The sequence below is a fragment of the Haliotis rufescens genome, unplaced genomic scaffold (genome assembly GCF_023055435.1).
Source record: "Haliotis rufescens isolate VD_foot unplaced genomic scaffold, xgHalRufe1.0.p SCAF_1, whole genome shotgun sequence".
Classification (NCBI taxonomy): domain Eukaryota; kingdom Metazoa; phylum Mollusca; class Gastropoda; order Lepetellida; family Haliotidae; genus Haliotis; species Haliotis rufescens.
Window position 1 is genome coordinate 68,888,789 of NW_025963779.1, and position 27,193 is coordinate 68,915,981.

Below are 27,193 nucleotides of genomic sequence, written 5' to 3' on the forward strand. Positions count from 1 at the left end.
TCTGCTAAAAATCCAGCGAAATCTATTTTCGTTTCAGCGCTGCCTGTACAGTAAATTGTACCGAATCGCCCTCGGCCTAGAGTTTTCCGGCTTCGTGTAGTCTTGCACAGAAATTCGGGACATGTTTACCGGGATCAGTGAAGCGTGGACATCTGGAACTGGTAAGAGTTATGTCTGAATATGATTTTAGTTACTGAAATATCAGTCAAATGTCTCCGATATTGTACTGTTCACCGAACAGTCGTCCCTCTCGCCTCGCGTCATCAAACATGTCTTCCGAAATTTCGTGTGTGGAAATTTGGTGAAGAAGGAGAGACGGGTTTTCCCGACGCTGTGTGGGGTTCCTGTTCTATAGTGAGCCGTGGCAGAAATGAATGATGTTGTGAATATGAAGTGGTTTGGACAACTCCAACCCTTGATGTTGATTCAAGAGATGTAGAATATGATTATTGATTCTTGTCTCCAAAAATTTTTGGCGAGGACGAGGCGGGTTTAACGGAAGTGTTGCCGGCATTTGTTTGAAACGAAGTAAATCCTCGCTCGGCTGGCAAAGTATGTAGGTCACATTGATTTATTTCCGTATGTAGATGCCCTTGGTATATTTCCCACACAGTTGTTTACGGTGGCTAGTCATAGATTTTATCATGAATGCAGTTATTTTAATATCATTTTAGATTTGAAATGTAAAATGGGCAAATATATTAAACAATGTTAATCAGATGCAATACAACATCACTAATAGCAGAATATTTGATAATTCCTAACCATAAATATTCAATTTCATCTTCATTTTAATGTAATCTGTTATTATGCATGTAATATTTTATTTTATTTTATTTCCGAAAATCTCAAATTTCCACAATAAACAATGCTAAAAGTTGTCTATAAATTACAATTAAATATTGCAAGAAAGATTGTGAATAATAAAATAGTATGCTTATTAAACATAAAAATACCCATGACGATAAATCTTTCAAGAAATCATTTCATTTTTTTTCTCAGAAATATGCCTTGTTTGAAAATAATCATAAACAGCTCAGATGTCAGTATATTCACGTGTTTATGTTGCACAGGAAAGACATATTCAAATAACATAATGAATTTGTAGTAATGACAGAAGTGTAAGATATTCCAGTTGTTGGCACTTGAACAGATTTGTCAACAATCTGCGTTATCAGTCAAATGTGTACAGAGGAGAGATTGATGATGTCCATCATATTTGATGGAGATAAAATAATTGTGATACATGGGTTGCAATGTGATTATGATACTTGTTGCAGTTATTCAACAGTTTATTTGTGCATTCTGGTTAATCAACATTATTGATGATTAGATTGTTTCATTATCCAAACCAGCTTACATTGTGATCAATTAGCTTCCCAAATGAAGATGATTTGTATATGTGTCAGGAATATTGGAGTTGAGGTGTGCGACCTGTTGCAAATATTGTGGGTACAATATTTTCTGTTATTAGTAGTAGATATATTTTTGTAGCACATTGTAGTAACATGTCGTTTGGATGTAGTGTTGTTTTTTTTCCCTTTTCTATCATATAATTGGATGATGGTGAGAAAGAATTTTCATAAATTCTCATGATTAATCAATGTTGTACTTTTAAGCCATTATCATGATTATCATAATTTGGCCATACTTTGAAAGTATACATCTTTCAAGATATAATTTTTCTTCTTTTTGTATGTACAAGCTTGGTTTGGTAGACTATCATCATGAATATAATGCACTGCCAGTGTGTGTACATATACTTTATAGTTTTTCTAATATAATCTACAGATGACAACATGAATTTTTCTTTATTTATGGTGTAATCAGCATTGTCAGAAATCTCACACTATTTCTATAATAAATTGATCAGTAAATCATTTGCTCATTACCTGGATATATGCTGCTAGCTACTGTCAGTATCATCACTGCTGGTTGTTATCAAAGGGATAACATACTGTATTCATTGTATAACACATGATTAAGCGCCTTGCTTTAATAAGTGTCCTCTGACCACCTTCTAGACCAATGTGTAAGGAATCTTCACAAGCGCCCCCTACTAAGACTGAAAATGAATATGATTGTGCATATTTTCTTGTTTATCTTACTGACCTTTTCACAGAAAACATTATTGCCCAGAAACTATTATTGAAAACATTTTAGTCCCAATTGCATAGATCGATGCTCATGATGTCAAGGACCCGATTATTAACTGACCGCCGTCATATTGCTGTATTATTGCTGAGTGCGGCGTTAAACAAACAAACAAAGTTTCATCGATGTTTGAAGTTAGTTTGTTCACTACCTCGTCACTATATGGCTGAGAATAGTGAGATACTGCTGATGTGATGTAAACCTTTCACTCACTCACTTGTTCACTACCACTGGATTTCTGACATCAAATTCACTGTATTGGTACAAGTGTATGGCTTAATAAGCACCCACTCTGTCAATTTTCTAAGAGCCAATGGCACTTATTACAGCAAATATAGTATATCATTTATTTGCAATGTTGTGCCATCAACTTTTTTGATTAACTTGACAAGAGCAATATTATGATGATTTTTATGTGTAGTATATCATTTCAGTGGTGTAGAAAATAGCATCAATATTATCACGAAAATGTTGGACACCATTTTGTGCTTATCCTCTTATTGTCCACATGGATTGTAGGGCTGTCATCAGTGTCATGGTAACGATACACTTTGTTACGATATGATTCACACATATCAGACAGGATGTCATGGAAAACAACTAGCCTCTTGTCTTTCAGGAGATATAATGCATCATTAGAGGAAATGAATAGAATCCTAACAAAGACATATTTAGATTGATTATGTGAGTTCACAGTCACAGATGAAAAAGTGGCCTACAATCTCTTGAACATACCAACAAGAATCGTATTTTCACACAATGTTACATGTCTCCTTCATCCATCATATATGCTTATAAGTTGTGCCATTTACTACCGATGCATAACGTGCAAATGTCAGGAAAAGTCATTCCCAAAGTGTAAATAAACATTTCGCAATTCATGTTAATATCGTTATAGCTAATGTGCCGGTTATGTCAAGGTGACTTGTATTTCACTGAGAGCAGGACTAACATAGGGGAAGAGGCTTTATTGCTTAAATTCACCTTTTTGCATTGAAATTCAGTGAATGCAGTGTTAAATATACAAAGTCAAACTTCCTGTTTGTTTGTTGTTTAATGTCGCACTCAGCAATATTCCAGCTATAAGACAGCCGTCTGTAAATAATCGAGTCTGGACCAGACAATCCAGCATTGATCCAAGCAATTGGGATCGATGACATGCTCTAACCAAGTCAGCGAGCCTGACCACCAGATCCCGTTAGTCGCCTCTTATGACAAGCATAGTCGCCTTTTACAGCAAGCATGGGTTGCTGAAGACCTATTCCACCCTGGATTTTCACAGGTGCAAACTTCCTATGAAATTATGAAAATGAGAAAAACCTATAAATATTCAAACTTTGAACAAAATAACACTTTGTTGAGATAAATCCCTGCAGGAGTTCCCTTCAGTTGGGAAGTATGAAGAGACGGACTCCAAAGGCATGGTGTTCACTGCTGGGTTCTCCTGCTAATATGACACACTGTGAATGGCATGTCACATGCACTGACCTGAAAGAGTTATTTCTTACCCATGTTGAATCTGGTTAACAGTTAAAAAAACAAATTGGGGAGGAGGCAATTTTAGGGACAGGAGGGTCATTAGCACATGATTAGGAACCAGATATTTATTTTAAATAATTTTGTTGTAGACTAGTGTTTGACACTAAGCACAAACATCGAATCAACAACCAAAACGAACCTGCATCTGTTTGTGCATCGGGGCTGTCGGGTAGCCTAGTGGTTAAAGCGTTCGCTCGTCATGCAGAAGACCCGGGTTCGATTCCCGACATGGGTACAATGTGTGAAGCCCATTTCTGGTGTCCCCTGGCATGATATTGCTGGAATATTGCTGAAAGCAACGTAAAACAATACTCACTCACTTTTGAGTCTTGTTCATGGCATTAAAAAAACACAACATACTCTTGTTTTTGGTTTAAATTAACAAAATAATATTATGAAAAATCTATCCAGATCTTCCAACAAACCACGACAATTAGGAATTTGAAACATTGATATGATGTGTTTCAGTCTGGTCGTGCAGATGGGATTCAGATTTGCTCATGCAAGCAAAATGAAAAGTTTTGGATTTTTGTAACAAAAAATCAGAGAAAAATCAACTAAAATACTTTACGAATCTTTTTCTCAGAATCCACAAATGTCAAAAGTTGAAACTTTTATATACAGGGTTTTACATGATGCAGAAATGTGTATCCAGTATTAAAGCACAAATGTATAGAATGGAGTCCAACGGACGCAGAAAAAAATATTTATTGCATCCCAAGGAACGCACAATAATATTAATTGCACCTAAATCTTGACAAAAAATAAAAAGGTCCTGTAATTGAAGTAATTATTGAAATCTAACAGTACAGTACACGACATCATTACTTTACAGGACCCTCCTGTTTCCTGTAAGGATCCTTGAAATTTGATTTGTTCATGGCATGAATGTTCTTGTTTTTGTCTTAGAAATGAAAAATAATCAAGTTGTGAAAAATGTGTGCATTTCACAAGCTGTGGGCACGGGGCATTGGTGTATGAATACTAATAAGATTTCAAAGGTGATTTTGTCTGAACATACTTACATGGGGAGATGTGAGATATGGAAACTTAACAGCACACTTTGTCTGAAATAACGGACCAGCTGTGGCCTAAAGCATGTGTAGCAGCTGAAAGTTCATTTGCCTTGGGACAAGTAAACTGTTCTTTATAGATATCCAATCCTTCCTCAAGATTTTATCAGTGATCAGAAACAATCCACATACCCTTAGGAAAGAGAAAAGATATTAAACATTAGGGCTGGGATGAGTCCAAATTTACTACCCGGGTACCCACCCCCCTATTACCCGACCCTACCCGGGTACCCACTGTAGGTCTCAGGAGATGTCTCAAAATGTCCGATTGGGTACAGTTTTAGTATAGCCCTGCCAAAATTATTTAGATACATGTATTAAACAATCTGGTCATTCATACACTGAAGTTGAATTAAGTTACATCTTTATTCAACCATATGAAAAATCAGAAGGCATGGGTGCATAGTCAGAAAGAAATGTGAACATTAGTGACTTGCAGTGTAACCATAGAGTTCTAGAAAATGTTTGTCATTAAACTATATATATCACGTGACTAACCACGGGTCCGGTTAGTCCTATGGGTACACGGCTCCTACTCAGTACCCACCCGACCCGGGTACCCGAGTTACCGGTCCCAGCCCTATTAAACATGTAAATATATAACATAAATGCCAGAGAATAACCAGTCTCGATTATCCAATGTAACATTGGGATAAAAGGCAAAATGGCACAGTGAGCACCATATGTAAACATGGTAAAGATATAGCTCAATGTTTCCGAAGAAGATCCATTTGACAAGCCAATTAGTGGAAGGACAACCGAACACATGTACTCATAGTATATTGATGATAAGGACTGAAATGATGTTTCCCTTCAATATTGATTAACAAATCTCGTTATCTCTCTTGTATCCATGACTACAAAATGGCGGTGACAGATTTTATTTTGGGTCTGTAAAGATATGGGTCAGGATCTCTATGATTGCGAAAACGCCACTACATATTGTCCATGGAAGAGTCACTGGGCCGTACTACCGAGATGACATACTTGCGCCAATCTGGTGCTGTTTGTGCGCCATGCTGGTTCACGTTTTGTCTATCAAGACGCTTGCCAACTGTACACATATCGTGTACCGAACATGGCTATACAAGACTCCCTTGGATTGTCATTTGGAGATTGATTCGGACCATGGCACACCGTATAAACGAATGTTTGACTAATCGTGGGTGTATGACCCATTACTAATCAAGTCGTCTCAAACATTCATTTTTTTAACTGCACACCCATGTGATCTGTCTTGGTTGTTTGCACCCTTTTAGTGCACCGCCAACATGTTCTGTTGATTGTCAGGATGCACCTTGTCCTTCCTTTTTCATACCCATCCATTGCCATCACTTGATATCTCTTATTTCTGTACTCATCTGTTACTATCGTATAGACCCGTGAAGATTCCGGGGTAGAATAGGTCTTCAGCAACCCATGCTTGCTGTAAAAGTGACTATGCTTGTCGTAAAAGGCGACAAACGGGATCGGGTGGTTAGGCTCGCTGGCTTGGTTGATGCAGGTCATCGATCCCAATTGCGTGGATCGATACTCATGATGTCAATCACTGGATTGTCTGGTCCAGACTTGATTATTTACAGGCCGCCGTCATATAACCGGAATATTGCTGAGTGCGGCGTTAAACAACAAACCCAACCAACTACTATCGTATATCCCCAAATGTTTTTTTAGGAGTATGTTTCATTTACCTTGTGTCTCTTACTCAGATGTATAATCATTTGTTCACATCTACTCTCATAGCGGTGGAAGTCAGTGGCTGCAGCAACCCATGCTTGCCGTAAAAGGCGACTAACGGGATCGGGTGGTCAGCCTCGCTGACTTGGTTGATGCATGTCATCGATCCCAATTGCGTGGACCGATGCGCATGATATTAATCACTGGATTGTCTGGTCCAGACTCGATTATTTACAGACCGTCGTCAGATAGCTGGAATATTGCTGAGTGTGGTGTTAAACAACAACCCACCCAACCAACCAGTGGCTTCACCGGCAAGTGTCTTAGACATGAGCTTTGAAACCGAAGTGAGCACAAGCATCAATTTAGCGTGTAATCATCCTGTGTATCTTGAACATGGGTTTATTTTCTTAGTCTTTTGCAACTGTAATACTTATTTTGGGGTTATTTTCACTTCATGATCTTAAAGAAAACACAATTTTTGCATAACAACTTCTTTATTACTGTGAGGGCGACGTTTCAACCATAGAAACTAACTTTTTATTCCACTAGTCCTTAATATGATAACATGTAGCAAAATCCTTAATAATGGCAAATTTCTACTGGTCGTTATGATACCTTAACTATTGGGCAGTTTGGCAAGGACTACAGGACTAGTGCCAATTTCTAACTCTGTGTTTTGGTATAGATCCTTATACCGTTGTCAAGCAAGACTGTATTAAAGAAGTTATCCATAAATTGTGTCTACTTTGTCTTCCGTCAACTTCTAAGTAATGCCTATCGAACAATTCATGATCATAGTATGATAAACAGTGATGTTGTTACTTACCATCTATTGTTGTGAGAAAACATATTGTTCTTGTGCTAACATTAGTGTTTGAACCATTTATTTATCATCTCAAACTTACTGATATTTCGTTGGACCTTAGACTATGGAATACAAGGAGATACATATATCTATTGTACACTCAGACTCTTAATTATATTTCATTTTATGCAACATGTGCAACAGTTTTGTATACTATGACCTTGACATCTGGATTGATCCTCATTGGTAACATCACCAATGCTGCCTACTTGTATATTTTGCAAAACCAATTTTTCTCCAATTGTACAAATAATTTGTCAAGGCTAGAGCTGAGTATTGTATATGGGATGTAGATATAATTCTAAACTCCGTACAGCTGCATTCCAGTATCATGATCAAAAGAAAACCTCCTAATCTTGAGTGGTTCTCTACTGTGGGCCTCTATACAGTGGTTTATTACCTCTTGAAAGATATCCATGCTAAGATGACAGTAGAAGAAATTGAAATCCAGAGCTCCAGATAACTATTTGATCAATTGAGTTTTTACTCGAAGATTTCTATTTTAATTGGGTTATGACATTTTTCATTGGGTAACCAATATTTTTTCACTCATCTATTCATCGCTCTATTTGGTTTTTCCCAAAATGAGTTAACATTTGAGAATTAAAAAAAAAATGAAATAATGTTTTAGATGTATATAAGGGTTCTAACTACAGGCTTGACTCGGAAAGTAAATTAGCTCGTAATTGTGTTTCGGAAATTAGCTCCATTGTACACATGCTGAAAAATCTTCATTGGGTATTTACGAATGCTGTTTTTATACATATGAGTTTTTCTGTACGCAAGTTAATTGAAAGTTATTGGGTTTTGAATATTCTTCTTTTGGGGGGGGGGGGGGGATTTTACGCAAATATGCAGCTTATCTGTTGCTCTGAAATCTGACTTATATTGATTCATATTACTCTAAAGTAAGAAGAAATCATAGATTGTAAGTTATTCATGAAAACTTAATGCAACCCTTATGCATGCTTATTCAATGAAAATTTATAATTGTTCAATCACTTAAAATGTAAATGAAATTTGTTCAATACGTTTTGAAAGGTAAACCTCTTTCTGTCCCCACAGCTACTTCCTGAGAACAAATTGATATATTCTTACTTCAACATGTCTTTCAGTTTTGAATGAGGAATGTTTTTATTTTGAAAATATATGTTATTATGAGCAATATGATTCTCATTTTCTGTTGTAAAGATGATGATGTCGAATTCCAATGTATATTTTTACCAGTTTTACTGGTGACTTGACCTTTACATTACACAGAATTCATAGATATCTTACAGTATACTGTAAAGTATATATTTTAAGTCATCTGTAAGAATTGTAAACATTACATACCAATGGCCCTAATTGTGTTCTTTTAACCTGCATGTATGTCATCATGGTCATGCAAATTGCTGCCATTTTTTATATGATCCATTCAAACTTGAGGATGTTATTCAAACCTGCTTTGAGCGATTCCAAACCGTGCTATTGCAATGCAATTTTTAGCCATTACACAGCCCTATCGATGATACGCCTCAATACATCAGGTCACGAGACTTGCCGGGATTGTTATACCAAATTGGGTGTGCTGCTATAAGGATGTTATTCTTGGTGAATTTGTGAAATGATGATGGCAAGTGAAGAACTGATTATTGGAACAAATAAACCATGACAATGTACGTTGTGGTAAAAACTCAAAAACTCTATAAAATGCTGTAAAGGTGAACTATTTAATGTATGAAAGTCTTCAAGTAAAACTAAATGTTTTGAAAATGTTACCAGTCTGCAGAAAGGACTGGTCTTGGAAGCTGCTTGCTTTCTACTGAAAATAGATAATCACAATTCAGTACTGCAAAGTACCAGGGCAGATATTCAGGGGGAGATAATTTCAACCATGCATGGCAAGAAAACAAATTACCTCCCTTAGACCATGCAGTCAGCATTCTTGTCTGAAGTTAGCATGGTACAGTTACCTGATAAAGCCAGTCAGTGTGAAGTTGAACACTTCTTTAAATTTACTTTCATAGATGATAATAAAACTGATAAGAAATTTTAGCTCACCTGGTTTTGACAATTCATGTTATATTTTTTTTATAACAGCGTTAGAAACTAACAGTTTTCGTCCACTAGTCCTTATAATGATAACATATAGCAAAACCCTTAAAAATGGCAATTTTCTACTAGTCCTTATGATTTCTTTACCATTGGGCAGTTTGGCAAGGACTATAGGACTAGTGCCAATTTCTAACCCTGATGTACATGTATCCTGTAATTACAATCTCATTAAACTCAGATCTTAGTTCTCGCTATCGCTAAACAAAGATCTGAGGACATCCTTTTACGGGTCATGTCAGAACGACCTTTCCTCCGACCAATCAAAGCATCGCTTACCAGATCATGAAAATGACAGTCGTAATGTGTTTTCTAATCATGCAACCTCGAAAACGCTAACACAGGTTATTCCGAATGACAGTTACGGCCTGTACGACTGATTCCGTCAAAATCAACACTATGGCAGCCATTCCAACTGAATACAATAGAATTGGCGAGAAATTAAACATTGGGAAACTGACTGACACGCAAAAGAAAGCCCTAAAAAATCTTTTTGATGCAAAAGGATGTCTTCATCATGTTCATGTCCACCTCCTTTACATATTTCCCTATCCAACGTTTGATTGGTTGGTGAAAGGTTAACGATAAACAAGGGTGGTTAATTTGAGATTATGAGCACCATGGGCATAGGTGCAGATTTACCGAAATGCTAGCCCTGGAGATCTAGAGGATGATAATTCTGATCCACTTCTAATAAGGGTGACTGCTGCTGCCTAAGCAAAATTGGCAATGTCATTGATCTTGTTTATTCAACACTAATTTCATGGACCAATGAAGATCCGGGGTAGAATAGGTCTTCAACAACCCAGGCATGACGTAAAAGACATCTATGCTTGTGCGTAAGTGGCGACTTACGGGATCGGGTGGCCAGGCTCACTGACTTGGTTGATGCATGTCATTGCGTGGATTAATGCTCATGATGTCAATCACGAGATTGTCTGGTCCCGACTCGATTATTTACAGACCGCCATCATATAGCTGGAATATTGCGGCGTTAAACAACAATCAAACAAACTAATTTCATGTGTTATTGTGACATTTACTATATGCAAGAAAAAGTAAGCATGTAACTTATGTTTTTTTAACTGTGACATTAACAATTTTAGCCTACATGTATACCTTCCCCTTGCACCTGATGATATTTTCAATATATTTTCTTGAAACACTCTCATTGACTGTGGTGATTCTGACATATTGTGTATGGGCCAAATTAAAGTATAATCAAAAGTGGTCACAGGTTTCCAGTATTAATGAAGTTAATACAGTTATAATCATGACCAAAGTAGAAGCCATTTTGAAAAAGTCTTAATGGCCAATTCGTATCAATCTACTCATGGCTGCTTGTAATTTGATGAAAATTAAACAAGGTAAATAACTCAATATGTGTATATTATTGCTGTAACTTCCCTTTACATGGGCACTGCTTTACTGTGCATCTTGTGTTTTGTGTTATGGTCATTGCAGCAATAGGAGTTTGTGTGTTTGTTTTGCCGTTTGCAAATTTGGTCACTGAAAATGTGAAATTTACGATAAAACAGCACTAGACATGATGATTTACAAATTCAATGGTATTCATGTACTGTAAGCAATGTTTCAAACACAGAGATTAAGAATACATGAGTATTTGTCTCATAAATTAAGCTGGAAATAGCTATCTGCTGTTTACACGTTTTCTCCTTGATCTATGTGTGATTTAGTTTAAAAAATACTTAATGTCATGGCCAATATATCATAACTGAAAAGAAATTTCATAAGAATTGATAGGAAGAGTGACGACTTTGTATCTCTAACGGCTAATTTCAAGGCAAGTTCATGGCGAGTTGATGTGATTTGCCGATCAGATTATACACAATTTTGCCGAAATTAATGTAAACAAAGTTTAATGAAATCTTGGAGAAAAGAAATATAATGGATTACAAACGAACGTCCAGATATACAATGAAATTTTTTATAGCCAGATAGTGTAATAACAGGACTAACTTGCCTACTTCAGTACGGATTTGTTGACATGCTTCTTCCGGTCTTGTGTGCACACGATAATGTCATCGCGTTGTGAAATAAAATAAAATCTCATTGTATGTGTGTACTATGCACACACTGTTTGTCCAACGGAAGTCAAATACTGTATTCCAGTATTTTACTCATCAAGGAATACATTGATGTAGGAAGGACCTTTTCCAGGTTGATTGTACACAACTGTTTCTTTAGTTACATACTAGTTTGAACAAAAACAACAAAAAGGCTGTCTACCCAAACTATACTTTCAACAGCCATTGCCTGAGAGCCATTTCTTTTATTTTATTAAGCCTTAATGTGTTTTTGAAGTGACAAATGTCACTTAGTTTGAGTGTCTGCATTAATTATTTGAGTGACTGCATTAATGATTGAAGACAAGCGAGATGGCACAGTACATGCTCTTCCATCAAAATGGCAGTTTTCTATCTGTTTGTACATATGTTATATTATCTTTTGAAATAAGTACTGTAGTAGTCATTAATATCATAAAAACACATGAAACAGGACTTGGAATAGCACACAATAATTCTGTTTGTGTTCAAGGTATCATTTGATTCTTTGGAAAGTCATGACTCCCTACAATACACTAACAACCCCCTGTCATGATGGGAGGCGGTCGGGTAGCCTAGTGGTTAAAGCGTTCGATCCTCACGCCGAAGACCCGGGTTCGATTCCTGGCATGGGTACAATGTGTGAAGCACATTTCAGGTGTCCCCCGCTGTGATATTGCTGGAATATTACTAAAAGCGGTGTAAAACCATACTCACTCACTCACTCACTCACTTTATGACTGGCAAGGGGTCATGAGGACCTGTCACTGAGTGAGTGGTTGCGTTGGGTTTACTGCCGCTTTTATCAGTAAGCTTTAAAGCAGGTCCCATACATTTACCACTTTGGTGAAACCCACGAGCCCAGGTATTTTGCTGACAAACCTAGAAACATAATCAGGGCAAAGCCGGAATTCAAACCCACGATCGTAGGTTTCTGGCATGCCCAAGGGATGCCTGAGCAGACTCGGCCATTCATGCCCCCACCTGTCACTGTGTTGTAGGAATTATTATGCATTAACATCAATCATTCTCTGTCTTGACTTAAACTCTTCCAAATGTTTTTGTTTTTTCAGACTGACGGATGACCTGGAATGGCCCTGTATATACCAGCTGGTCTGAGCTAGTCCTTCCAGATAAGTCTCCAGGTACAAAGAACTGAAACACATACTATGGCATCTGATGCAGTGGAGGTTCTTTCGGATGCTGCTGATGACAAAGAGGGCAACATGGACATAGAGATCTCCATCAACCCTGACTATGATGATCCCACTCCAGACACCAGCGAGAGTGAGCCAGAAAGAAAAAAGGAGAAATTTGTACCGGTTCATGATGAAAATTTTGAAATCTCAGATGAACCGCTTTTGTCCTGTGACCAGTGTGACCGACAGTTTGTCTCTGAGGAATTCCTCCAGAAGCATCGGGTCAATCACCAGTTCAAGCGGTCATTTGTATGTCGACACTGTCACCATGAGACCTCCTCTGAAAGAGACCTCCAGCAGCACCTGAAGACACATCTGGGGGAGATGCCTTTTATGTGTGATGTGTGTGGTAAAGGTTTCGGAAATGTGTACCACTACCGGAGTCACTACAGGACACACACTGGAGAGAAGCCTTACAAGTGTGGAATTTGTGGTAAGCGATTTACAACTTCAACGGGACTTCGATATCATGAAAGAACACGCAGTGGTGAGAACTGTAGCATCAGAGTTGGAGGAAAGAGTCCAGAAGAAGGTAACAAAACAAAGGATTGGGATGGCGAGACATTGATTTATGTACACCCACCAGCAGGATATGTGAATCTGTTGATCAAATCGGAAAGTAAATCCCCACAAGATGAAGATGACTCCACAGCCAAATCTCGGGGTAAAAGTCCAGAGAAGAGCAATGCAAGTACAGATGTTTCTTCCATGACAACGGTGGAGAAGCAACAGATAGCTCTATCTTACAATGAGGGAACTGAGTGCATGATTTGTGGAAAGAAATTTCAGTACCCATCCATTCTTAAGAGTCACATGAGAGTTCATAGTGCTGAAGAGATTGATCACACCCTGAAGATGTTCCAGTCTTCTACTGATGAGGACAGTTTGAAGAAGTTTGCATCATGGAGGCCATATGCTTGTAAGGAGTGTGGACATGAATGTTGCACTTCAGAGGAGTTGAAGACTCACATGCTATCACATTCAGCAGAGAAACCTCATTTTTGCAAATATTGTGGGAAGTGTTTTGGAAAGGCACACAATTTACATGCTCATGTGCGCACACATACTGGTGAGAAGCCATTTAAATGTTTAGAGTGTGGTAAACGTTTCACAACATCTACTGGATTCCGATATCATAACAAAGCTCATCACAAGGGTTCAGCCTCACATGCTTCCAAAGAGAAGGAGACGCTAATTGAATCCTTTGAACCTGGTTTTCTGAAGATTGTCAGCGTGACCTCCTTAGCTGATGGCTCTTCTGACATTGACCCATCCATTTTTGAGGACAGTGTTGAGACAGTTAATGAGGCAGATCTTCCTGAAACTCCAACAGAAAAAACTGAAACATGTGAGGATAATACAAATGAAAAGAATTCAGAAGTTACAATGATATTAACAGCTGATGATATCACTGAAGTTGAAAAACAAAGCAGCAGTGATGTTACTTTGGAATGTGAAGTCTGTGGCACTATGTTTGAAGAGGAAGCTGTATTAGAACGCCATATGAAGAAACATCGAGCTATCAAGAAGAAGAAGGCTCGGTCATTAGGATCTGAAGCATCTCCAGAAAAACAGTCATTAAGTGTGGAGGGATGGAACACATCTATTTCTCAGTCAGCAGAGGGACAAGCCCCTGTGACCATTGAAAATGTCACAAGTCCTTATGTAACTGACATAATGGATGAAGATTCTGATGATGAATCACCTTCTGACTCATCAACATTGACTTGCCCATCTTGTGACAAGACTTTCTGTTCAGTGCCTGAATTCGAGATTCACTTAGAGGAACATTCAAACAATCTCGGACCTATCAAATACACATGTAGATTTTGTGCTAGAACCTTCTGGAGAAAGTACAACTTGAAGATCCACATGAAGACCCATACAGGGGAACGTGCCTATTCATGTCATTACTGCCCAAAGAGCTTCATCACCAGCAGTAGGCTCAAGTTTCACATGAAAAGCAAACACTCTTATGTGAGACTGAACAAAGTGAACACAGCAGACAGTGGTAATCTAAGGAATAGGATGCAGAATTCGGATGTATATATTGATGATGCTTCTGATGACAGAGATGATGAAGTCTGCCCCCAAGGACCAACTGATGATAGTGAGAATATAGAAAGCTCTAATGTCACCTACTTATATGATGGTGCTACTGGTGGCACTGACACACCACCTGAAGAACCAACTACTGGCCATGTCTGTCAGTTATGCAAAAAGGAGTTCCCCAGCGAGCAACGGATGATTGTGCATATGGAAGTTCACGCTGGTGAAAAGCCTTATGACTGCTTGATATGCGGCAAAGCCAACAAAACAGGCTATCAGTTAAATCTGCATATGAGGACTCACACTGGAGAGAAGCCATATCAGTGTGATGTCTGCTCAAAGCGGTTTAGGCGATACAATCATTTTTTCAGCCATAAACGAACTCACACAGGTGGAAGGCCCTTCAAGTGCAACGTCTGCCAGAAGACTTTCACAGCTATGAATGGACTGAAGTACCACCTGACTCATGTACACAAGCCAGAAGAGGCAGAGAAGGATCCAGTTCAGGTAGAAAGTGAAGAAAAGATGATTCAGGAGACTGTTGCCATGGTAAAAAGACATGAAGAGAGTAAGTTACCGCCAGAGCCTGGCAGTAAGTGTATTGTAACAGCAATTAAGATAAAAACGGAACCAGGTGACCCAGATGATATTCTTGCGATGCAGACTCTAACTGATGCAGAGCAGCGCGATGACGGGTCAGAGACTGCGGCCCTGTGTGCTGAGATTGCTGAACGGATGAAGAAGAGTAACAGCCAGTCAGCTTTCATGCTACCATCAGGTAGGGGCAGTATGAAGAGTGTTCCCTCAAGTAGTTCTGACATTGAGATGAATGAGCCATCCAAGGCTGCTGTACAGGACACACCTGTTAGTGATAGCATGTCGGGTCGAAGGAGGAACAGAAAGAGTTCTAAACCAAGCTTTTATGGAATTAAGGTCAAGACTGAAAACACTGAAAAGACAAAATCTGTAGAGTCTGGTTCCAACACTGATGATGACTTTGCAATTTCATTAGACAGTGTCTGTTCTGGACAAATTCCAGATGATGTTCGAGCAATGGCAGACAGTGAGATCTATGACGCATTGAATCCTGAGATGAACAGCTTCACAATGGAAGAGGAACTGGGGGTGGACGACAGTTCCAGGGATGAAAGCATGACGTCGAATATAATGAAGGACTTCAAATTTTGTGATTACTGCAGTATAACTCTACCTAGTTCTGAGTATGACAGTCACATGGAAAAGCATAATGGGACGTATTACTCATGCAGTATTTGTAATTTCAAATTTGCCACTAAGGAGACATTGAGAAAACATGAAAACCTTCATCCCAAAGAGACTCCTTTTGAGTGTATAGAATGTGGGCTTGGTTTCATGTATGCAGCCGACTTGCAAGTACATCGTCGAGTTCACAAGAGTAAGAAGAAATATGAGTGTTTGTATTGTGGCAAGTTTTTTGGGAAGTCGGACAACTTAAAATCACATGTCCGGACACACACTGGTGAAAAACCTTATAAATGTGATATCTGTGACAAGAGATTCACGACATCAACTGGGCTGAGATACCATGAAAGAAACAGAACACCGGAAAACTGCTACAAGGGAATGGACAACCGTTGTCGTTACAAGAACCATTACCAACAGGCTTATGATATCATTACAAAGGCTGCCAAGGAGGGGAAGAGCCGAGAAGATATTGCCATGATGTCGATCAAGTCACGGTCATCAACTAATACCTACTCTCTGGACTCCAAACAGGTTCTTGTCTTTCCCAAGACACCTGTGATGAAGGATAATTATCAGCAAATAGCTTTGAAGAAAACGCTCATGAAGCTTGACTCGTCAGTGCTGCCCGATGTAGCCAAACATGTTCTCAATGCACCTGCAGGGAAGAAACAGATGACTGACGAATCTAAACAGAAAGATGATATTCAACCTGAAGCTGTTTCAGTCAGGAGAGCCAGTATTGACAGACATGTCAAGAAAGAAATGCAGAAACAGCAAGAATTGGATAGGCTGGTAAAAGATCAATCCGTTTTTGCTAAGAAAAAGTATGCTCGCTGCCCGTTCTGCCCAAAGGTTTTGTCTGATCAGTCAGGGCTCAAGAAGCATCTCCGTATTCACACCGGCGAGAAACCATACAAATGTAGGCAATGTAGCAACTGTTTCGCTCGTTCTGACTACCTTCAAAAGCACATGCTGACCCACATGGATGAGAAACTTCACAGGTGTGATGTTTGTGACAAATCGTACAAGTTAGCATCAGATCTCAACAGACACAAACTTGCTCTGCATGGCATCTTCATGCCTTCCAACATAGAGTCATCTTATATTTCCTTGGTTACCTACCCTTGTGATGTCTGCCAGTTGGAGTGGAAGTCTGAGGAATTGCTGCGTCAACATATGAAAACCCATGACCATCAGTGCCCCAAATGCAACAGAGCTTTCTCCAATGATCGCCTTTATCAGATTCACTGCGGGATCTGTACAGGAGCAGAGGTAGACAACATGGGGGAGGAACCCGATGTCACAGTCACCTTTGAAGGTTTTGAGATTACATGTAGTCCACCTGGCTCTGATATTGAGGATGAGGAACAAAACATTGAAATAGAAAATGAAGGAGTAGACGCTAAAGAGATGGAAGATTTGGATGATACAGATGATGAATCAGATAATGAATCAGATGAAGTGGAAGGTGATGCGGTTGATGATGCAGGTGGTGCAGAAGTTGATACTGAAAGTGATTATGAGCAGGTTAGTCGGATGAAGTCTCAGTCCGATGCACAGAACAAACAAAAAACAAGCCACAGCTGCACATTCTGTGGGAAGACCTTCAGGTCCTTCTCCACCATGATACTGCATCTGCTGGAACATAAGGGTAAGTGTTAAAACTTGGGGGTGTCATATCTTCATTCTGCTACCATTGCTCATTTGGAACTCTATTCAAAAAACACAAATAAAGACGTCAGTCAGCATGATCAGATTCCTCTCAGGAATGAGATAATTTTGTGGTAAGTTGGTGAGATGGAGATAGTTATGTCACTTCCAAAATGAAGCTGTACTGGTGAATGGGTCTTATCATAATAATATTGAGAAATGATACACTGGATGAGAGATAATTTATTTACAGCATAAATAGGGAGACATGGAAAAATGTTACTCTTCAAAGTGCTTTGTCAACAAGTTTTTGCTTCAGATAAATTGTCAAATGGTTCATGTTATTTCTGCCATAATATTTGAAAATAATTGAAAAATATGGGATAATGTTCTCTGATGGTTTACAGGACCGAAGGTATTTCCTTGTCCAGTATGCAGCTACACATGCTCTTCTCTCAAATCCCTGGAGGAGCACGAGAACGAACACAACGCTTCTAAGAACGAATGGGCTCAAGTCAGGTGCAACCTCTGTGGCAAGTTCTTCGAGACACACGAGGTGATGAAGTCCCACTACCCCGAACATATGGGTGGGGATGTGTACAAGTGCAGCAAGTGTCACAAGATGTTCAAGCAGTTTCCTGACCTCAACAAACACTCGAAGACCTGTAAAGAGTCTTTGGAACATGTGAAGGCATTTTCTTGCAGCTTCTGTAACAAGCAGTTTGACAAGCAGGATCACATAAAGACACATGTTCGCATCCACACCGGGGAAAAACCGTATGAGTGTCAAGTGTGTGGGAAGGCATTCGCTGCTTCTACTGGCCTGCGGCTCCATCAGAAGCGAGGGCCACCATACGTCTGTGCTCCGCCATCACCTGCAAAGAAGGTCACCACCACAACCTTTGTCACAAAGCGGACAGTCAGTGACAAGCAGACTGTGCACGAAAAGCGGACAGTGAGTGCTAGCACTAGCAAAGCCACACCTGATGATGTTGCCGCAATCCAGAATGGTTATAACGAGCCACGGAGGAGAAGCTTAAGAAACAGAACAATCAGTGCTAGCAAGGGGAAGTAACCAGTGCTAGCAAGGGGAAGTAACCAGTGCTAGCAAGGGGAAGTAACCAGTGCTAGCAAAGGGAAGTAACCAGTACACTCTAGGGAAAGTAACCAGTGTTAGCAAGGGGAAGTAATCAGTACACTCTAGGGGAAGTAACCAGTGTTAGCAAGGGGAAGTAACCACTACACTTTAGGGGAAGTAACCTGTGATAGCAAGGGGTAGTAACCAGTGTTAGCAAGGGGAAGTAACCCTCATTGACAAAGTTGACTTCTGCTGAAGAATACAGTGTTAATGTTTGAAATAAAAGAAGAATATAGATAGAAGTGATGAAGTCTTAACCATGTTACTGATGTTCAAATTCAGATTTTCAATTTCAAGAGTTTGTGTCGGATGCGAAACACAAGTTCTAGTTCCAGATTGTAAGGGACCCAGGTCAGTGACCTCTGAAAATAATAAATGACTTTAACTGTCAGACAAATATAAGGGCTCTGGTCATGTATAAACTTATACTTCTGGGGTTGGGGCTACAAAGCAAAGTTTAGTTTGCACCGACATACCGGTATGTCAGTGGTGAAATATAGGAGTAATGATCGTTTTTTATGCTCAGATTGGAATATTTATAAACCTCACCAACTCATTAATTTCCCAGGTTGTCAGTCGGAGGTTTAAAGTGAACATGGTGTCGTCTTGAACAAGTTAAACTTGCGTGTTCTTTTATCAACAACGTTCTGCCAGGTCAGACGTAACTGTTGATGCCACGTTTGTCTCGTATGTGTATGGTAACCTGATATTTATATTTAGACATGGTGGAGAAAGCATGGACCGGGTGTATTCTTACACCAGTATTATTGTTGGATCTAGGGGCTCTTCAGCCTGTCATGGAAAATCATTTTTGCATTCAATATTACCCTTAAAAAGTCATTACAATAATTGTATGTTTGAGAGAAGCTCAGTTGGTTTAAGGTGTGAGGAGTTATCTCCCCTGAATGAATCCCCCCGCTCTGTCCTTTTAATGAATTATTCTACTATGGTTGATATACAGTGTTTTTAACAAGGTAGAAACTTAGTGAATTCATATTTTGCTACTTTCTTTTCTCTATATGTTTGAAGTAACCATGGTAACAGTATAATTCAGAGGAAAATGCCCTTGTGATTTTTCCAAAAATGGAGTGCATTATTTCTAGCAGGGATTACTTTTTGGTTATGATTGTTTGATTTTATGGCATTTTAAGAACGGCATATGCTATTATTTTATAACTATTCTTAAACAGTGTGAAAATTATTATGTTGATTTTGTGTTTTACATGATCATTTAGCAACCTTTTATTCTGAGATGTTATGTTTCTTGGGTGTAATATTGTCATAGATGAACGTGTTAAGTTTCTGTTCCTGAAACATTGAGATATATTGAAATTATTTTTACACATTGAGAGTTATTGTAACATACTATCAAGAAAATGCTAAGCACACAGCAAATATGCAAATGTGATAGATTATTTTTGTTAATCAGTGATCAGAATGTTACTGGTCTATGACTTCAAGAGGTCAGATAGAAAGCGAGCGAGCGAGTATGGTTTTTACGCCGCTTTTAGCAATATTCCAGCAATATCACGGCGGGGGACACCAGAAATGGGCTTCACACATTGTACCCATGTCGGGAATCAAACCCGGGTCTTCGGCGTGACGAGCGAACGCTTTAACCACGAGGCTACCCGACCGCCCCGTCAGATAGATAGCATCACCATGGTGATATACCTTGTTAAAAATGATTATGATGATACATGCCACCTGTTATTGTATGGAAAACTCAAGAATATGTGAAAGCCCATGGCGTTCTGGACCCTGTAGACATTATTGCAAAACAGGATTTCATGGTTTTTCTGTACATTTCTTTTTGGTAAAAATATCATTAACACGTCATCTTACCCAAACTATGGAACCTCATGTTCCACATGTTGATTAAGAATCTCTATTTTTGACCACTTAGTTTACATGTAATTCTCCAAAACAAAGGTCCGGTGGTAACATAAATATAAAAAATCATAAAGGCTTAAAAAGATAAAAGAATTGGTTCTCAGGCACTGGTTTTGGAAAATATAGTGCTTTTTTCCGTTCATCTAGTATGTAACCAAATAAACAACCTGGGAAAGGGCCTCCCTACATAAATGTATTCCTTGATGAGTAAAATTCTGGAACACAGTGTAGGAATAACCATTGGACTTGGAATATTTAATGATTTTTTGTTTGTTTTTTTAAATGGAAATAAAAATGAAGGATGCGGCGAACTTTATGATGATGCAGTCGGTGCCTGAGAACCAAAGCCATTTTTTTTTAAGCCTAAATCCAAATTTTTAAGTGACCTTAAGAAAATTGATGGCCAAATGAAAACATAAGAGTAATGAAAAAGTATATTTTAATGAAAATTTAAAGGATTAATTTTGTTTCTATTCTGACAAATTTGACCCACTTTGAACAGGTTGATTTTGTTCTGAAGATTTAAGATGGAAGGAATATCTTCTCAATATTTATATCTAATTTGGGGTCAACGGATATGTAAACCAGGTAATTAGAAACTTCTGCCTCAGTTGTAACATGTCGGTATTACTCTGAAGATGTTCATGCATAATGTGTATTTGATAGTATGGTTTGATCGTTTTGTAACCATGGTAACAAGTGTAAATATGTGTATCAGCACACAATCCGTCCACAACTCTGAACTGTCTGTGTTTCAATAGTACCTGTTTGTTTTCATACGACTCGTGTAAGCCATGCAGCATGTACACTATTGTTATTCTGGTTTATCATATGAAATTACCACTGATGTATTCAATTTATCAGAAATGTTCTCAATTGTACGCAATCCACTGGGAATACTGTAAAGCATTAAATCGATTCTCTAGCCATCCATGCATGCACCATGCATCCTACCAATATAAGTTGCAGCAGTTGCAACGAGGGGTACATCTGGTTTTATGTGTCCCGTGTTAGGTTTTATACCACAAGCCAGATTTTTTACAAGCTGGCGTGACATAACAGGGTTAATGCAGCATTTAACAGCAGGCAAACAATGTTGTTGGTTCATGTCCAAGATTCACTCAGGTCCAGGGGGTGTCAGCACTTTGAAAGCTGCATATTCATATTTTCATCTCCTCGTCACCACCTATAAGTATGTTAAATGAGGTGCTTGTGACCTATGCCCCTGTGGCAAGCCGTGAATGTGCAGTATGGAACTGATGGCGAGGCATTCACATTGAAGTTGGTTTCTATCCCTTGTTATTTTACAAAACATCCCCAGAAAGGTTGGTCATCAGATTTCTGCCATTGTTTCAAAGAATGTCAATCTTCTGAAAGTTTGAAAATTTAACTGGATAGTTTCCAGTTGTATCTATCTGAAGGGACAATGCCATGTTTCAGCAGACAGTTTTTATGGCAACTGTCATTCCTGTCTTGATGCCACCATTGTCTGCACGATGTATCCACTTGGAGCTCCCATTGTTGGCATGATGTACTCCACTTGGAGCTCCCATTACCTGCACGATGTATACACTTGGAGCTCCTATTGTCTGCACGATGTATTCACTTGGACCTCCCATTGTCTACACGATGTATACACTTGAAGCTCCAATTGTCTACACGATGTATACACTTGAAGCTCCCATTGTCTGCACGATGTATTCACTTGGAGCTCCCATTGTCTGCGATATGTATATACTTGAAGCTCCTATTGTCTACACGATGTATACACTTGAAGCTCCCATTGTCTGCACGATGTATACACTTGAAGCTCCAATTGTCTGCACGATGTATACACTTGAAGCTCCCATTGTCTGCACGATGTATACACTTGAAGCTCCCATTGTCTGCACGATGTATTCACTTGGAGCTCCCATTGTCTGCGATATGTATATACTTGAAGCTCCTATTGTCTACACGATGTATACACTTGAAGCTCCCATTGTCTGCACGATGTATACACTTGAAGCTCCAATTGTCTGCAGGATGTATACACTTGAAGCTCCCATTGTCTGCACGATGTATACACTTGAAGCTCCCATTGTCTACACGATGTATACACTTGAAGCTCCCATTGTCTGCACGATGTATACACTTATGGCTCCCATTGTCTGCACGATGTATTCACTTGGAGCTCCCATTGTCTGCACGATGTATTCACTTGGAGCTCCCATTGTCTGCACGATGTACACACTTGGAGCTCCCATTGTCTGCACGATGTACACACTTGGAGCTCCCATTGTCTGCACGATGTACACACTTGAAGCTCCCATTGTCTGCACGATGTATACACTTGAAGCTCCCATTGTTTGCACGATGTACACACTTGGAGCTCCCATTGTCTACATGATGTATTCACTTGGAGCTCCCATTGTCTGCACGATGTACACACTTGGAGCTCCCATTGTCTGCACGATGTACACACTTGGAGCTCCCATTGTCTGCACGATGTACACACTTGGAGCTCCCATTGTCTGCAAGATGTATTCACTTGGAGCTCCCTTTGTCTGCAGGATGTATTCACTTGGAGCTCCCATTGTCTGCACAATGTATTCACTTGGAGCTCCCATTGTCTGCATGATGTATTCACTTGGAGCTCCCATTGTCTGAAGGATGTATTCACTTGGAGCTCCCATTGTCTGCATGATGTATTCACTTGGAGCTCCCATTGTCTGCATGATGTATTCACTTGGAGCTCGCTATGTCTGCACTATGTACTCACTTGGAGCTCCCATTGTTTGCACGATGTATTCACTTGGAGCTCCCTTTGTCTGCAGGATGTATTCACTTGGAGCTCCCATTGTCTGCATGATGTATTCACTTGGAGCTCCCATTGTCTGCACGATGTATACACTTAGAGCTCCCATTTTCTGCAAGATGTATTCACTTGGAGCTCCCTTTGTCTGCAGGATGTATTCACTTGGAGCTCCCATTGTCTGCATGATGTATTCTGTTTGTAATTTTCTGTCCTTGTTGCATTAGACTTAGTTGTTATTCTGACATACGAAGAACAGATTTGAACTTTTGTTAAATAACAGATCTTCTATATTGTGAAAATGTTTTTTTGCTGAATAAGCATTGACTTTACTATATTTGTTACAATATGTATATTGCCAAGTGGTAAGATGTGTAAATATATATTGATGGTATGTATGGTTTATGTGTTGGTTTTTACAAGATAAGCTTGAAGATTGTTGTTAAAACTGCTTTGATATATCTGGTTTGCTTGGACTAGATGTGAGTATTTCTTTGGGGCACGCTAATATTTTGAAGAATGACTAATATATGGATGTCGGTGTTGGATGGGGATTAAAGAGACCTGAAACTGAGTTACCTCCCTTTATATGTGATCACAACTTTGAGAATTGATGATTAGAAAAGATATATTCACTCAGAACAATGAGTCTTCCTCATGATCCCATTCAATATAAGAACCTGATATCATATTTTAAGATATCTTCTTTTTTCAACTGAAAACAAATATATTGTTTTATGACTTGTCTGTCTTGCAAGCTGCTTCTATTACTCAAGCAGGCTTCATACTGGTTATGATGTCCCTGAGAAGTCATTGAATTTTAGTTTCCCGGGCCTGGAATAGTTTGGGAAAATAGAAAAATTTAATAAAGTCATAGAAAAATCATTGGAAAGTAAAAGTTTTATTCAAGTAAGTTTCCTGGGGAAATATCATTGACAAGAAAATATATATACCGGTACCTCAACCATCGGGTGTTCTCATCTTCCAGAGATTATTTTGTTATTTTTATTGGTATAATATAATGAAAAACTGTCATAATGCCCTTGAAAAGAAATGGAAAAAGCTTGTCAGGCTTACAGAACCCAGTGGAACTTTCTCCCCAAACCATGTACGTACACTGGTGCCAACATGTCTAAACAGGTCTGTGAGTCGGGGAAGATGTCCTTCCCAGCAAGTTTGAATCAGGCTAATAACAATGTGTTTCTTGTGTGTCAGATCAGATATTATGTAGATCCCACTGTCCAATACCCCGTTTAGTCCCTACCCCGGTGGGGATAACAGGTTAGAATTGGTCCCCATAAATCTGTTTGTACAAGGCAACTAAATGGTTTGGGTGGTCAGGCTTGGTGACTTGGTTGAATGCATGTCAACTTGCAGCATGCATTGGTTGTGACATCAGAACTGGATAATTTTGGTATACACATTTTCGAATGCCTGGGAGGAATTGAGGGGAAAAACCCAACTTAATCCAACTGTTTGCAGAAGGTCAAGCTACTTTGGGCCAATGTAAGTGCTGAATTGGGCCCATATCTGAAAGCTAGCATGGCTCATTTGGTACCATGTAAACTTCACTCTATATTTTGTTTAACCCATGTTCCACAATGAGTATGTTCAGTTTTTGCAAGGAATTCAGGGTGGTTTTGCACAGTACTTAACATAAATATTCATGTTGTATAACTGGGTATATGTTTATAAGAGTAGTATATGTGTCCAGGAGTGTGGAAAGATTGATAAAATGTTCCATGGGAAAATAGTCTGCGAAGATGATAAATTAGTGGCATTGTAGACAGAATTGACTCACGAATTTCCACTTCTTTATTCTTTCAGTGCCATGTTTTGGTTCAGATGCAAGTACCTTTATAAGCACCACGTCAAATCGATGTCATTAAGATGCATTTGTTACTTCAGGCTATCACTGCACTTCAATGAAAAAATGTTTTCTGTCTTATACATAAAATTTGTGTGCAGAATATAGTTTCAGTCTCAGCACAATTTTCTACTTGTTTGCAGGCAAAAATCGACTTGTCTTATAACTTTCAATTCTTGAACGGATATGGTATCTTTGCAGTCCTGATACATTTAAAATTATATAATAAACAACTCTGATCAACCCAACTCTGTTTCTTATAACAAGCTACACAGGCAATGAAGTGTAACACATAGCCGTCTAATGAGGTTTAAATCATTAGGTACAAGCTATGTGGTTTCTTAAGGTGTAGTTTAAAAAAGGACTTATTTCTGTACAATGATATTAGAATGACAGTCCAAATGTTCACAAATTGATGAACATGAGTATGAGGTTGGTAAACATCAATACATTATTGACACACAGGTCGAAGGATGTGATGGTATAAGATTAGGCTATATCTCACATGTCAGCAGTGTTTAATTAACTAGCATCAGGCCATAATTGATTGATTATTAGAGTTTCATCTGTCTCATTCTTTCTTTGGTGAAATACACCATATGAATGGTTCTGCCAATGCTTCATGTGATTCCCATCCATCCATCCCTATTTGCAAATGCCTTTAACAGTTTGTTTGGAAAAGTATTTAGTTGAAAGGCGAATATTGAACTTTATTATTGCCTTGGCTGGAATTGCCACACATATTTTCATACGGAGTCCGGTTTAATGAAAGAATCGGAAGCTTGAACAGCAGCATCATCAACCACATAACACCCTTACCCCTAACACTACATGAATTTGGCAATTGGGAAAAAGCATAATTCATAACAAGTTGAAATGACGAAAATGCATTTTTCAATCCAATGACATTGATTATTTTTCTGAAAAAATTGTTCCAAAATGTTTGATACTGTTCCTTGTATAGATGTACACCTAAAAGGTATATGTGTGCATCCTCTCCCGCCCAATTGGTATCCTCCAAAACTTTTCTTATGTCACATGATGTTTGTTCTAAACAGAGCATTGAATGCTTTTTTCGATGTGATTTCTCATTATAATGTTCTTTGTTATGGTGAGATTCTCATTTACTCATGCATATATATATATCTATATATGTTTAATTTTGTATTTAATGTTTACCTATACTTGTTATGTTAACAAGGGTTCATGTCTTTCATGTGGCTCTGTCAGTGAAACTGCACATATTTAGGCACTGTTGAGAGAGAATAAATGTCTAGTCTCCAGCTGTTCTGTGTGTCCTGATCAGAGTGAATGTTATTTTATGCCACATTGGACAATACTCCCACTGAGTCATTGCAGCCAGTGAGTGAGTGAGTGAGTGAGTTGGGCTTAACCCCGCTTTTAACAGTATTCCAGTCATATCACGGCGTGTCAGCTTAATGGGGGAGGAAAGCCCGAAGTGATGCAAGTCTCAGACGTTTACCACTTCGGTGAAACCCACGAGCACGGGTATGGTGCTGACAAACCTAGAAACATAATCGGGGCGAACCGGGATTCGAACCCACAATCATAGGTTTCTGGCGTGCCCAAGGGATGCAACTCTGCACAGCCAATCGCGGCCACCCGTGCCCCCTGCAGCCAGTGACCTGTGAAGATCCGGGGTAGAAGAGGTCTTCAGCAACCCATGCTTGCTGTAAAAGGCAAATATGCTTGTCGTAAGAGGAGACTAACGGGATCGGGTGGTCAGGATTGCTGACTTGGTTGATGCATGTCATCGTATCCCAATTGCGTGGATCGATGATCATGGTGTCAATCACTGGATTGTCTGATCCAGGCTGGATTATTTACAGACTGCTGTCATATAGCTGTAATAGTGCTGAGTGCCACGTTAAACAAACAAACATTGCA

At 39.0% G+C, this 27,193-nt stretch overlaps 1 protein-coding gene across 1 annotated transcript; it reads left to right on the forward strand.

The window, feature by feature from the left end:
* Positions 1–26,566, forward strand: LOC124134073 (zinc finger protein Xfin-like). Its single transcript, XM_046498709.2, has 3 exons — positions 1–161; positions 12,545–17,594; positions 18,001–26,566. Exons 2-3 carry the CDS (start codon positions 12,641–12,643, stop codon positions 18,666–18,668), a joined length of 5,622 nt encoding a protein of 1,873 aa, XP_046354665.2. The 5' UTR covers positions 1–161; positions 12,545–12,640; the 3' UTR covers positions 18,669–26,566.
* The last annotated feature ends 627 nt before the right edge of the window (positions 26,567–27,193 follow it).